This window comes from Oncorhynchus masou, chromosome 5 (genome assembly GCF_036934945.1).
Source record: "Oncorhynchus masou masou isolate Uvic2021 chromosome 5, UVic_Omas_1.1, whole genome shotgun sequence".
Classification (NCBI taxonomy): Eukaryota; Metazoa; Chordata; class Actinopteri; order Salmoniformes; family Salmonidae; genus Oncorhynchus; species Oncorhynchus masou.
This window is the reverse complement of record NC_088216.1, coordinates 47,513,196-47,528,481: the sequence shown is the minus strand read 5'-3', so window position 1 is coordinate 47,528,481 and position 15,286 is coordinate 47,513,196. Positions and strand designations below refer to the sequence as shown.

The window sequence follows — 15,286 nt, the reverse complement described above, 5'->3', positions numbered from 1 at the left end:
ACACCCATTGCTGACAAGTGTATAAAATCGAGCACACAGCCATGCAATCTCCATAGGTCATTCTACTGCCAATGTTTGTCTAACGGAACAAATTTTTGCGTCATATAACAAACGTGCCCACTGCTATTGGCAGATGCGCTCTAGCCAACTGCTTGCGGGTATAAGTGGGATGGGCAACTGGCCCCCCTTTTGAAGGCCCTCGGTTCAACCAAACCCCCACCTACCCCCAGTACAGGCCTCAAATTACTGTTGCGAGTAACGAGAGTAGAATAAACAAGGTGCCATTTCTAAATTTGGTTGTGCGTCAGCAGTTTGATAGTATAGGCAATTAGCCCATGTCAGCTAACATATTTTATATAGACAAGTTAGCTGGCCGAAAAAACATCTAAACTTGTTAAAAGAGAGCGAGATTATTCCAATTTATCAAATGGCAGCCAAAGATCGATTATCATGTCACCAGAATAAGACCCTCGATATTTATTGGAAAGGTGCATCAAGCTCATCTCCTTGCATTTTCACCATCTTGTAATGTTCATCATAATTTAGTTCATCTGTAGCCTATTAAAACGGCATTTCATCCCGAGTCGTAGTACGAGGACCACACAAAATGTCATTAGGTGACTCCAAGTTTACTTCGATATGATGGTTATTATATCAATATCTGCGCATGAAAGCGTTTCCACCGCCAATTCTCGTATAATGAATTGTGCAAACACTAAAATATCCCACCTTGTCTTTTGTTTTAGATTTGAAACTCTTCAAATAGGACGGTCAGACAGATTGGAATAGCATACTCATTCCACAAATATGTAGGTTCCTCAAACGAAGCTATTTGTTCCACCGATTCAATCATTACATTCCACAAAGCATACTTCAAACTATAGTTATCCCATGTCTATAATAAAAAAGATTACTTACAAATGATTTAATTTAACGCTTAAAATATTCCAATGCTCCGTTCTCTGCCGACTGTCGTCAAACATAAAGTGGGGGATTTACCGAAACTAAAACATAGGTTCTTTAAATGTGGAGCATGGGAATTAACAGACCAGGTATAAAACAAACATCTATGTAATTCACAATAGAAAGTTTAGACTGGAACATCTTCCGCGCCTTCCACTCTGTAAAGAATCTTCTGATCAGTTAAATCATCATCACCACCCATTATTAAATAATCAAGCTATCACATTTAAGTTGTTTAACTCCGGCCAACATACAAAACATACCAACAACCCAGGAGGGCACGCCAGGGGAGAAGGAGAGCGGCACCAACGGAGATGGGCACCATAGAACATCACTAATGATTAAAATCAATTTTCGCTACACCATGGGCACCTCTCCCATCCTCCTATGACATGCCAGCCTTTACCATTGTTAGGGTATACTCTGAAACAAAAGTTAAGCACAGATTTTAGAATCACGCCCTGAAATAGAACGAGGTACACCTTTGACTGACACAGGCAGAAGGCTGTATTCAAGAACAACACACATCAACCTGTTACACTAGTCAAGGATGCAGAATTTGTTACAGGAAATATTCACTGTCACTGCTCAGGTTAGCATGGGGATACATGTGCCAGGTTATGTAATGGGAACAGCTAACATGTAGCGTTTGATCACGTGCAACTACTTCAACGGTTTTAATTGGCTGACGCGCATTTTGAGACGCAGAAAACGTTTGAAATGAAACTTTTTCTAATGTTCGCAAGAATGGCCCCAGTGAGTTGAGGAATTACATGAAGTTTTTGTGAACGTTTGATCTCTGCAGACGATGCTGGTATCCCAAAAGCATGTGCAGGCCGTTGCTGTCATGGTTCTTGTCGTCTTCACAGTCGGTCACTGTCAGGAGAATGAAAGGTAAGTCTCTGGTTCCTCTTAAAGTTAATTCCTTTATTGTTTTTTTATATATACTTTTAGGCATGCTGAAAGTTCATGAAGTCTATTTTTCACACCTTGTATTTGTTGCGCGCAAACTACACACTACAGCTCTCTCCTCCTTGTCTCTCCTCCTTAAGCATCATTCTATCACATTATTTTCCAGAAGATATTACTGTGCTACTCTCCCTCCCTGCTCAATAATACATATCTATGCCCCCCCTCACCCCTCTTTCCTCCACTCCTCCCCTCCTCTCCACTCCAGCAGGCGAGCGGTAACGGAGCACCAGCTGATGCATGACCGTGGCAGGACCATCCAGAGCCTGAAGAGACTCATCTGGTTGTCCAGTGCCATGGAGGGTCTCCACACTGCCCAGACCCGCTCCTCCTCCCTGTTGCCCCCCACCGTACTCAACCCCATGCGGGGCCACACCCCGGGCCTCTCCCCTGCCCTCAAACCACACTCTGCTGGCTTACAATCTGGGGACCACAAGGGGTCACTGGAGAGACTTATGAAAAACTTCTTCAGCCCCAACCTCATGGACCTGTCTGAGGGGGAACCATAGACCCCGCAACTAACCGAACCATCTCTATTTCGCATTCTGTGTTGCTGCTTTGATTGTCAATGAGTATGTTAGCCTACTAAAAGTCTGCACATGAAAGTAAAACAGACCATGACTTTTATTCATGGGTATCTGCTTTGAGCCTGCTATTTTTGGCATGTTTTTCACCCATCAGATCTCTCAGCCTGGTCTCATAGACTAGACGTAACATAGTAAATGTAAATCCGGGACACTCAAATAAACTGAAGTATGGTGGGTGGGCGTGTAACGTGAATGTCTAGCAATCTTAAGGTTGCGAGTTTGATTGTCATCAAGGACAACTTGAGCATTTTTGCTAATTAGCAACTTTCAACTACTTACTACATTTTAGCTACTTCCCCTAACCCTTTTAGCTGATCGTTCCCCTAACCTTAACCCTTTTAGCTAAACCTAACCCTAACTATAACCTTAACCCTTTTACCTAACTCCTCAACTAAACTCTAACCTCAACCCCTATTCTAGCTAACTTTAGCCAGCTAACTAACGTTAGATACCTGGTTAGAATTCGTAACATATCATACATTTTGAAAAATATAACATATTGTATGTTTTTCAAATTCATAACATATTGTACATTTTGTAAATTCGTAACACATAATATGAATTTTAATTTGTAACAAATAATATGAAATGGGTGATGGACATCCACAAATGAATACATATGATATGAAAGGTAGCTTATCATACTAAATGGAGTGACTTGGATTTACATGCAGAATAATACTAAATGCTCTGAGACCAGGTTGGATCTCTGTGAAGATGTACTGTAAATGTCAACTAGTGCTGTATGCAACAATGCATGGTCGTCTCATTAAAATACTTTTTCTTTATCTGCTGATGATGATCGCAATCATTCTTAATTGATTCTTAATTTACTCTAATGTTCTGTTGAACTTCTTTATTAACCGAGACCCAGAAATATCTGCAGATTGCTTTGACTCCCCTGCCTCTGCTGGTCGTTCACATATTCCCAGTGTATCAGTGCTGTAAATATTGTGCGACAAACATTCCACAGTCTTTTAATAGAACCCCTCTATTATAGAACCACTCTAATCTGTAAATAGTGGCTGATTGGCGCTCGGTTGTCCCATCAGGACACTAGAGGCAGTCCTCTTAAGAGTAGGCTGGACAACTCAACAGCCAAGGGTTTCTGCTCTCAGAGTTCCATGGATTCTAACTGGGTTTTAAACCTATTAGTGGAGATGATTATAGGGAAACTTGTAGACCGGGGGAAGTATCATTTAAAGGGAAGTAGATGGCTTTAGTTGTCACAACAAGAAAAAAGGGGTCAACCACATTTATTTCAAATCCAAATTGTCAGCTCTCTTTGTGCTAACAATGACTTAAAAATGAGAAAAAGACAACACTTTTAAAACTCCACACTTCTTTATTTTCACTGTGTATAAATAATGTACTTTGCTTAAATGTCTACAGGCAGATCGATATAATCTTGAAGTTGAAATCATGTGCTCATGCGACGCTACAATCTCTATTCATTCTTTCTGTACGAAATGTTGGATCATTCAATCACTATTTAAAACGAACACCAAGTAACATTAATGTTGTTGTTTTTTGCTACATTAAAATGTGTAAAAGATATTGAACGTATCTCATAACTCACAAATGTTGAATTACTCCTAATAACAATAAACATATCTGTTAATTCTCTAGAACTTAACAGTTTGGGGTATTGTCATTAACAATATGTGAATATTCATGCATAGAATATCATTCTAGTCCTCTGGATGACAGAGGCAACATTGGTGCAGTTATGAAACGTCCTTTCAGGACAGAAGGAGAAGGATGAATTATTATAACTTAAATTGTAATAAAATACATTTTTATACTTGAATTATAACCAATAGTACATAATTGCAAAGCTGTTATCTTGAGGTTGAGGATTGATCCACAGATCCATGTGTCTTGTGAGGACAACCCCAGAATAGAGAGTGGAAGCTGGGACAGAGTTCCATGTGGAGGAGGTGGTCTGGAACTGGCTTCATAAAGGCAAACAAACACAGCAGGACGGCATGACGCACAAGCACACAAACTGCCCTCTGATTGGTTGAGTCCTGTGCACATCACTGAGGACCTTAGATAGTGGAGGTGGCAGGTGATGGGATAATTCTGGGCTGACAACATTCCTGAGAGAGAGAGCAACAGAGACAGAGAGAAAAAGAGAGAGAGAGAGAGGAGGGAATGAGCGAGCATTGAAATCCACAGCAACTCAAAAGTTATTGATATCGCTTCATCGGAAAGACAGGAATACTACACATCACGCTCTGTTGACTCTAACCTTTAGGCTTTCTCTGAGGATCAGAACCCCAGGGTTGAAGCTAAACTTCAAGTCTCCGGGCCTTAATCCCACACTGACTGGTTATGAGGCTGATTGATGACTCTTCCACCCCTTCTCGTGGCCCTAACATTCAATGCTTATCGACACCCTGCCTCCATGTATACCCCTGCCTTCCCCTGTATCTCCAGCCTCCCTCCCAAGGCACCTCTCTGCTTCCCCCCTGCCTCCCTCTGCCTCTCCCTGCCCCCTACCTGATCTGTCTTTTCCAGCTTTTCCTTACCTTCCTGCTTTCCCTGCTTTTCCCCACCTCCCCTGTCTCTCCATACCTCCCCTGTCTCTTCCTTTCTCCTCTGCCTCTTCCAGTCTCACCAGAAATGTTAGCAGCTGCCCCCATTAGGCAGCAGCCAGGGGAAAACAGTAACTGTATCTGTTTGTCTTTCTCTCTGGCGTCATCCTCGTTGGCTTCAATGTTCTGGCCCCTCACTGGTTTTGCATGAGAAAAATACACATTTCTGAGATCAATGACTGCATCCCTGAATACCTGCATGTGTATTTGTGCCTGCATAAGTGTGCATATGTTGGCCTATGGCCTATATGTGTGTTCCTCTCCCTCCACCCAATGTGATGACTGCATGATATCAGCCAGTTTCTCTTTAGTTATACAGTAATATTACAGTAACTCACTGTGATCACTGCATGATGTCAGCCAGTTTATCTTTAGTTATACTACAATAATATTACAGTAACTCACTGTGATCACTGGATGATGTCAGTCAGTGTATCTAGTTGTACTATAGCAGTGTTCACCAACAATTTCTGAGTCAAGATCACTTTCACAGTCAAAAAGCAAGGTGAGCTCTACTGCTCAGAAAACAGTTCTGTAGGAATGTGGTTTGTGCAGTAGGCCTCATACATTATCACAGAATATTATTAACTATATACCTGGCCTGCCAATATTGTTATTCTCAGACCATATTAAATGTGATAACAAAATAGATCAGTTGGTGTAGAAGTCGCGAGGCACAGTTGAGCATAAATATAAATAATTTGCAGATCATTTGCTTTTTTATTTTGCTGTTCTGGTGGTACCTGGTCTGATGGTCATGGTGCTTTCAAGAGAGCTGGGAAAAAAACAAAATCATGACAACAGTGAACTTCAGGTCGGTCTGAGTTCCCAGATGTCTTGAATGCACTGAAGTCGGAAGTCTGAGATATCCGAGTTGCCAATCGGGCTCCCGAGTGGCACAGCAGTCTAAGGCACTGTGTCTCAGTGCAAAAGGTGTCACTACACTCCCTGGTTCGAATCCAGGCTGCACCACATCTGGGTGTGATTGGGAGTCCCATAGGGCGGTGCAAATTGGCACAGCATTGTCTGGGTTAGGCCGTCACTGTGAATAGGAATTTGTTCTTAACTGACTTGACTAGTTAAATAAAAATATATACGTAATCATTTGAACATGGTGTCATAACATTGGCCTCTTCGGGTATAGCAAGCCCATCCCCTTTCCTTGCCTCCTTCAACTAGAGGAGGTCGTAAATTCCTGAGAAGACCTCATCAACACACAGTTATAGAGAGTAGTTTTTCATGGAAACAAAGGAAATCCTTCCACCTCACAGAACTCACAGAGGTACGAACAAATTTCATGTTCTGGAGAAAGTGTAAAAGATCGGTGAAGAATCCAGCTACAAACTGGTCCGTTTGTCACAACTTGGGAAGCTCATGGGAGACGGTGTGGCCACATTACCATAACGCTGTTTATATAATAGCCCCAGATATAAGGTTTACATCTAATTGTTGTATAAGGTGAATGAGTGAGTATGATACTGTTTACACAATTTTACAATGTGATTTTGGCCTGTTTAATGAAGGAAAGCTCAAAAAGGGAATTGGATTTGAACTAAATCAGAGGACCGCCCCTGAGCCCAAACCTAATTACTAGTCTGCAGCTAGGAATTCGGTATCATTGAACGCGAAGAACGACAACCGCCGAAACATCCATTCAGACATCCTGGGACAGCCCTTTCCTGCCATTCCGAATAAAACCCAACTTTGAGAAATTATCACCAGACCGAGCTTTCCTCAATTACGAGATGGCTAAAGGTTGCAGACCATTGATGAATCTTTTAACCATACCACGTGGTTAAACTCTTAGACTATCGATACCGACAGAATGAGAACAAGTCTTTGATATTAATTACTAGTCTGCAGCTAGGAATTCGGTATCATTGAACGCGAAGAACGACAACCGCCGAAACATCCATTCTATAACAAATGTCACTTTGAACTATCCCCTCTAACCAAGACAGAGAGAGAGAGGGAGAGAGACGGACAATTCTACAAAATAAAGACTTTTCACCAGCCATCAAGACGACACACTGAGCGTAAATATATATATTGATTGCAATTGTTCTCGAATGAGTGAGCGTTCATGTGTAAAGGATTAGCATTTTAATTGTTATAATTATTAACTCTGTAGTGACTTCTTAGTTGACCCCCACTTCTCCTTTGTCTAACAAGCCGCCATGCCGGTTTAGCCCACTAGGGCACATCCTCCTATCATTACATTTACCTTTGTTTGTTTGTTTATGCATTTCTGTGAATTACTTAGTTAGTAATAAATAAATGATTTAAGACAATTGATGTATGGATGACTCATAGTGAAGACTGGGTTCGTGCAGATAACCAACAAATTACATTACATTACATTACATTTAAGTCATTTAGCAGACGCTCTTATCCAGAGCGACTTACAAATTGGTGAATTCACCTTCTGACATCCAGTGGAACAGCCACTTTACAATAGTGCATCTAAATCATTTAAGGGGGGGGGGTGAGAAGGATTACTTATCCTATTCTAGGTATTCCTTGAAGAGGTGGGGACGACGTTTGGAATGAGACTAACGTGAGGTAAAGTAAATAATTAATTAATTTGAAGACTAATTGATCAGATAAAATATCTGAAGAGTTATTTTAGGAAATTATAACTTTGTAATCTGAATATTTTTCCTTGGTGCCCCGATTTCATAGTTAATTAGTGACGTGATTAATCAGTTGATCGCATAGTAAGTAATTACAGAGAATCTTTGATAAAAACTATCAGTCTTCAGTAAATGATAGTAAAGACACGACAATGGCATTAGTCTTGAGGGAGGGGGAGAGCAGCAGAGGGTCTGCCTCTCACAGTCCCTGCTCTTTCCTCCAGTGAGACTGACTAGAGAGAAGACACAGTCTTCCACCTGAAGGCGAACCTCGAGTCACACCGCCTCAGGCACAAATTCATGTTGTTCCTATGACCAGAGAAAGTGAAATACTCCTCGATATTAAAATAGACACGACGAGCTCCTAATAATAATACAAATGCAGGGCTATCTATAAACTTGGCTTCGCATACATTGCAGCGGGAGTGGAAGTAGAGAGAAGCTTGTTTTAAGTTTTGTAATAGTGTTGAATAGAAACAGTGTTGACAGTGTTGAATAAAACTTAGACATGAACTCACTCATAAAAACTGCAGCTCTTTGCTATATTTGGCAGGCTCTCTTTGCTGTGTTTTTTGACAGTTACGAAATCTCACGTGGCCCAGCATCACACTTTGCTGTGGACGGGGTCATGGAAGCTGTAGGTATGCACAGTAATTTGAGATATCCAATTGGCCAGCAAAGTAGATCCACTGGAGTTAGGCACAGATCTCCCAGGCTGCCGTGTAGGCAGAGTTTTTCTTTTCAGACAAATGAAATGATTCAAAATGGGAACACCTTGCCTACCCAGTATGCAGGGCTTCTGAATCAAGTGCACCTACCGCCAGCAGTGCAGCACGAAGAACAAAAGGAGAGCAAGCCTTTAATCGTTGGCTTTTCTACAGAAATGTTTGGTGATCTACTAGGAATGCCTTGAAGGTCGACCAGTTGATCGTGTTCGACCGGTTGGTGACCACTGTACCACAGTAATACCACAGTAACTCACAGCAATAACAGCATGATATCGGCCAGATTCTCTAGTCATACTACAGTAACACTACATTAACTCACTGTAGTCACTGCATGATGTCTGCCAGTTTCTCGTGGTAGTACTCGTAGTTGTCCTGGCAGTCCTCCCAGGGGGTGAACGTTAGGTCGTCATTCTCCACAAAAGTGTCCCAGACATAGGTGAAGTCCATGGGTTTCATCATCCTCAGCTTGCACCCTGCTTGAGACAGAGCATTCAGCCCCGCTTGGATGTCTTGATCCTCCCACTCAAACAGCCGGGCTGAGAAGAGAGTCATCTTGATGCTCTTCCTGGCCTGAAGGGCCTCTGCGATCTTAGCTGCGCAGACCGCACAGGGACTGGATGACATGTACCTGGGACAGGGGAGAAGGTAAAGTTGAATTAGGCACAGATGATGAGGTCATAGTTAGGGTTGTAATTGTTTCATTAAATGCTGCTAAATTTCTGTGAAACGAGTCACAGCTATCTGCGGAGATACTGTATGGACGTGACAGTGTATTTGAGAGAGATTTCATAGGTCACGGTATATTTGAGAGATATGGACCAGGTGACTGTGTGTTTGGCCAATCGTTACCAGGTGTATTTCACAGATATGTGTCTGAGAGATATGTACCAGGAGACCATGTATTTGAGCGATATGTCACAGGTTACAGTGTATTTGAGAAATATGTCCCAGATTATAGTGTATTTGATAGATATGTACTAGGAGAAAGTGTGTTTGAGAGATACGTACCAGGTGACAGTGTACTTGACTGGGAAATACTGTAGATACGTCCCAGGTTACAGTGTATTTGAGAGATATGTACCAGGTTACAGTGTATTTGAGCGATATTTCACAGGTTACAGTGTATTTGAGAGATATGTCCCAGGTTACAATGTATTTGAGAGATACATATCAGGTGACAATGTATTCGAGAGATACTGAAAGCTAACGGTCAAAAGTTTTAGAACATCTACTCATTTAAGGGTTTTTCTTAAAACTTCTTTGGGCTAGGCTCCTTTTTTCTCAATCTCCGCCTGAATGACGTGCCCAAAGTAAACTGCCTGTAGCTCAGGCCGTAAAGCCAGGATATGCATATAATTGGCACCATTGGAAAGACAACAATTTGAAGTTTGTAGAAATATTAACATAATGGAAGAGAAAATAACACAAAAGATATGGTAGGAGAAAATCTAAAGAAAAAACAACCAGAAGTTTTTTGAGAGAGACCAAGGGCATACTGAAAATTAGCTCCCAGGATGCAATTCCTATGGTTTCCACAGGGTGTCAGAAGTCTATGTTCAAGGTTTCAGGCTTGTAACTTCCAAAACAAAAAATAAATATCAGTTTTAGTACAAGGACACAGTCTTGTGTTTGCGTGCGCCATGAAGACAGGATGCACCTGCTAAAATTTGTTTCCTACTGAACATACTTCTTTCTGTAAGAATGAATATAGTTTGATACAATTTTAGGGTATCTGAGGAGTATAATAGAAACATATTTTGACTTGTTGAAACAAAGTTTAGTGGTAGATTTTCAAATTCCTTTCTCTGCATGTTGAACGAGTGGATTACTCAAATCGATGGCGCTAACTAAACTGACTTCAAAAAGTAAGCGAATATTTCATCGCTGTTTGTAAATTTATGAAACCTGTGCCAGTTGAGAAATATTATGATGTGGGGCGCCATCCTCAAACAATCGCATGGCATATTTTCGCTGTAATAGCTACTGTAAATCGGATAGTACAGTAAGATTAACAAGAATATAAGCTTTCAACTGATATAAGACACTTATATGTACCTAAATGTTTAATATCCATCATTTTTATAACTGTTTAGCTGGCTTCAGAAGTTTTCTTAATACTTTTTTGGTTACTACATGATTCCATATGTTATTTCATAATTTTCACATCTTCACTATTATTCTACAATGGAGAAAATTGTAAAAATAAAGAAAAACCCTTGAATGAGTAGGCATTCTAAAACTTTTGACCTGTAGTGTACGTACCAGGTGATAGTGTATTTGACAGCAGGGTCGTAGTCTGGGAGAGTCTGGAGGAAGAAGGCCTGCTCAGCGTGGGCTCCTGAGTGTTCATCCTCCAGGTAACCTCTCATCAGACCGGCATCAGCCTTCCCTTTGTCCACCAGGTAACACAGGAACGTCTTGTTACGACCTGACGAGTACTCCACGTTCTTGAACTGGAACTTGAATTGGAACGGGTCGATGCGGTCCCTGGATGGAGAGGGAATATGGGGATGGGTTTAATTTAACAAATGGGAGAAGGGTTCTCTACCTTCAGGTCTCTATTCAAGGTTATTTAACCTTGGAACATTTTGTCAACCCAAACGTATATATATAGAAGTGTTTATTCTAAGAGTGCAAATGTTATAGTTATCATTACAGAATCACTCCTATAAGGGCCTCCCAAGTGGCGCAGTGGTCTAAGGCACTGCATCGCAGGTGCTAGCTGTGCCACTAGAGATTCTGGTTTCGAGTCCAGGCTCAATCACAGCCAGCCGTGACCAGGGGACCCATGGGGCGGTGTAGAATTGGCCCAGTGTCGTCCGGGTAATGGGAGGGTTTGGCCGGCAGGGATATTGTTATCCCATTGCGCACCAGAGACTCCCGTGGCAGGCTAGTGACAGTGCACACTGACATGGTCGCCAGGTGTAAGGTGTTTCCTCTGACACATTGGTGCGGCTGGCTTCATGGTTAAGTGGGCATTGTGTCAAGGAGCACTGCGGCCTTGTTGTGTTGTGTTTCGGAGAACGCATGTGCCTCGACCTTTGCCTCTCCTGAGTCCGTACGGGAGTTGCAGTGATGAGACAAGACTGTAACTACCAATTGGGGAGAAAAAGGGGTAAAAAAATGTATATTATAAAAAATGATGTCTTATATCAGACAGACAGTGGGTACGCAGGACTAATTTTAGGGTATTGGTGTGGCTTAGCGTGGAATGCCAGCTCTGTATTTTTAGCCCTCTGACTCAATGACCCACATCAAAATTAACCATGGCGGTCCAGGGCTTTGTGTGGCCCGAAGTGCTCAAGATCACCCCATTGGTACGGTACGTGGTTGGTACTAACTGGACAGGACTACACTATCTAGCTATGGACACAACTCTATTCACAAACCCTATTCTTAACCTTTATCATTGCCCTAGTCCCAAAATCAAGAGCAAAAAGCTCATATTTGTGCTCATCTATCTCAATTGTATTTCCACTTTTACCCTGTCGAGTAATAATCTATGCTACTGTATATTGTGATGTAGTCAGATAGTGAAGGGGAACAGTCGCTTGTTGAATACAATAGTTTTAGTGCCTCACCATAAACTAGAAGAAGTGCATACTACTTTTACGATCATTTATTTCCCAAGCTGTCACAGCTCTTCAGGAGTTCTCTCTGGAAGGCAGGTTTCATATCATGACAGGCATTCCGGAAACCTGACCCAGTTCAAATGTTTTGATTATGAGTCAGCTATTTTGTGTGTCTAACGGAGGCTTTTAATGGATGTCTTGAGTCAACTGTGAAGTGAATACACAAGTAATGCGTAGGCTCTGTCCACAGACATGGCTGAGGGTTTGTTGTTTGGGCCTGTCCTTTTTTAAGAGGGCCGTGTGTTTCAAACTCATCACGGTGTCTTAATCCCCTTTGACTAGCAGATCTCCTATTAGTCAGGCTGGGCTCTACCAGATGTGACACTCACAGACACAGAAGCCCTTTCCCAAAAATATGGAGAATGACTCTTTTCTCATTTCTTGTTCCTTCCTTCCTTCCTTGTTGTTGTGCTAGTTTTGATTGTGTTCCTTTTATATTGTCATGCTGGTTTGAACCAAGTCAGGACACTTTCAAGAAGACAACACATCTGAAGTAATAAAACAAAAACATAGCTGAAACGCATGCAAAGTGGGTGACTGGAAAGTATTACACTTTATCCCTTTGGTTTCGCAACATATGCACCATCTATATTCCATTTGTTGCAGTGTTAACAAATGTAACCTCCATCACAGCCGTACCCAAAGAATGACAACAGATCCACCAGATGGAGGGGTGATAAAAACAAAATCAGAAGGTATTTCCGGTCTCTGGGCCCTTCAGCCCCAAGATGACCTCCGAAACCAAGACCCTTAAATCTCACCCTAAACAGGAACCCAAACACAGATCATCTCAGAATGGAAAAATCCACCTGAGCTATATCTGAACCAAGCCCCTCACTACTGCAACATGACCCACCACGCTAACACACAAACTCACAGATGATCAACCAATGACTGTGCAACTTTACTATCCAGGCCTCTGGTGGATAACCAATGACTGGGCCGGTTGAAATCTGTGGAGGCATATTTAAGTCCTCAGACATCACTGTGAAGGTAATGATAATGGAACTTCCCTACATTTTCTGTCTGGCCTCAATGGGTTGGAAACAATCCAAAACAGTATGCCTTCATTTTGGATTTAATTTGACTTTATGGTAAAACTCAGTGGCTATGTTCCTACCTAACATTTGACCACTTAGTTAAGCGTTTCATTGCTGTCACAATGTTGAGTCGTATGGACAGACACAACAAAACCACTGTGAACATTCCAGAGTTCAACAGAGTTGTAGAACATTCCACAATGTTCGACAATATCTTTCAGTGTTTCACAACGTTCTAAAGCCATTTCTTCCTGTCATGTTGGAATGACAGTGGATCTTTCTCTCCAGAGTAGGAAAAGTAACCCTCGCCATCCCTCTAAAGGTCATTTGGCAACACTTTTACATTCAGTTCTTTATGCCTACTTTGGTAACAACTACGTTATTACTCAGTTGAACATAGTAACTGCTATATAGAGTAGTAAGTTACTCTGTACTTTGGTAACTACTATGTAACTACTCAGCTGTATTGTAGGAAACAAGACTTGAATATTAATGATATGAAAGGCAAGTCCCTGGCACTGTATGTATAATGAAATGAGAATGACAGCACACCAACTGCCGACAACAGACGTACAGCACGCACACACATGGTATCTGTTGTCACCCACCCTTCGATGATCTCCCAGGGGGGCAGCTCAATGGGTTCGTACTCCCCATTTGCTCCGTTAGCTTTAGCCGCCGCCGCTTCCCCGTTAGCCACGTCTTCGTTAGCTGTGGCTCCCTCTTCCATTGGGACATCTCCGTTCCCCTCCACTTTCTCCCCCACTGCCAAGACCTTCTCCTCCTTCTTCACTAAACTCGACTTCACCTCCCTCTTCACCTCCCTCTTCATCTCCGTCTTCATCTCCGTCTTCACCTCTTTCTTGACCTCTTTCTTGACCTCCACAGTCACCGCTGTCTTTGTCGTCCTCTCTTTCTTCCTCACCAACAGTTTGCTGCTGGCAGCAGCGCCCTTCTTGTCGGCCATGGTGACTGGTCCGGGAATGGTAGTCCTGTGTGTGAGGTGTGTGTGATTGTGAGGTGTGCAGTTGAGTGTGTGTGAGAAGGGGAGGTGGTAAGGGTTTGGGGGTTGAAGCAGAGATAGGGGAAAGAGGACAGGAGAGTTCCGGAGAGATAGAGGAAGGGGGTAGCAGAGAGAAAGAGAGAGAGATGAGGAGTGGGGTTGAGAGAAAGAGAGAGGAGGGGTAGTAGAGAGAGAGAGAGAAGGAATGAGAGGGAACGAGAGAGAGAAAGAGAGACAGAGACACAGAGAGAGAGAGAGAGAGGGAGAGAGAAAGCAAGATAAGGGGACAGACAGGGACAGGGGAGAGGTGGTGCAGACACACTCCGGCAGCTGCTGCTCTAACTCCAGCCAGGTCTATTAAAAGACCCAGGGGGATGGGATCGGCCCTAACTCCCCCCTGATGCCCCTCTGTTGTGGCAGGAGGAAGGGGGAAGCGGGGAGGGACCCCAAGGGGGGGCAAGGGCTTGATAGGGATTTATTGTGTACGATGTAACATGAGAGCCTTGATTAATGTGTTTGTTATTGCAGGGGGATGGTTATAAAGATGGAAGTGGGGAGCCGGGTTTGTACACTGAGTGTACAAAACATTTGGAACAAATCAAATCAAACTCTATTTGTCACAAGGGTAGACCTTACCATGAAATGCTTACTTACAAGCCCTTAACCAACAGGGCAGTTCAGGAAGAGTTAAGAAAATATTTACCAAATAAACTAAAGTAAAAAATAATAAAAAGTAACACAATAACATAACAATAACGAGGCTATATACAGGGGGCACCGGTACCGAGTCAGTGTGCGGGGGTGCAGGTTAGTTGAGGTCATTTGTACATGTAGGTAGGGGTGAAGTCATAGATAATAAACAGCGAGTAGCAGCAGTGTACAAAACAAGTGGGGGGGGGGGGGGTCGTCAATGTAATAGTCCGTTGGCCATTAGAAGGGTAGCAGCCGTTGAGGAGCCTTTTGCTCCAAGACTTGGCGCTCTGGTACCACTTGCCATGTGGTAGCAGAGAAAACAGTCTTTTGACTTGGTTGACTGGAGTCTCTGACAATTTTATGGGTGTTCCTCTGACACCACCTATTATATAGGTCCTGGATGGCAGGAAGCTTGACCCCAGTGATGTACTGGGCCGT

General features: G+C 42.6%; 2 protein-coding genes across 2 annotated transcripts; one reads left to right on the top strand and one right to left on the bottom strand.

Moving 5' to 3' along the window:
* The first annotated feature begins 1,715 nt into the window (after nt 1-1,715).
* Nucleotides 1,716-2,454, top strand: pth4 (parathyroid hormone 4). The gene is made up of 2 exons (XM_064955719.1): nt 1,716-1,857; nt 2,141-2,454. The coding sequence occupies exons 1-2, from the start codon at nt 1,772-1,774 to the stop codon at nt 2,439-2,441; spliced, it is 387 nt and encodes a 128-aa protein (XP_064811791.1). The 5' UTR covers nt 1,716-1,771; the 3' UTR covers nt 2,442-2,454.
* Nucleotides 2,455-3,844: 1,390 nt separating this feature from the next.
* apobec2a (apolipoprotein B mRNA editing enzyme, catalytic polypeptide-like 2a) lies at nt 3,845-14,442 on the bottom strand. The gene is made up of 4 exons (XM_064965795.1): nt 13,761-14,442; nt 10,743-10,967; nt 8,800-9,108; nt 3,845-4,621 (listed from the first exon to the last, which is right to left on the bottom strand). The coding sequence occupies exons 1-3, from the start codon at nt 14,117-14,119 to the stop codon at nt 8,805-8,807; spliced, it is 888 nt and encodes a 295-aa protein (XP_064821867.1). The 5' UTR covers nt 14,120-14,442; the 3' UTR covers nt 3,845-4,621; nt 8,800-8,804.
* Between the last annotated feature and the right edge of the window lie 844 nt (nt 14,443-15,286).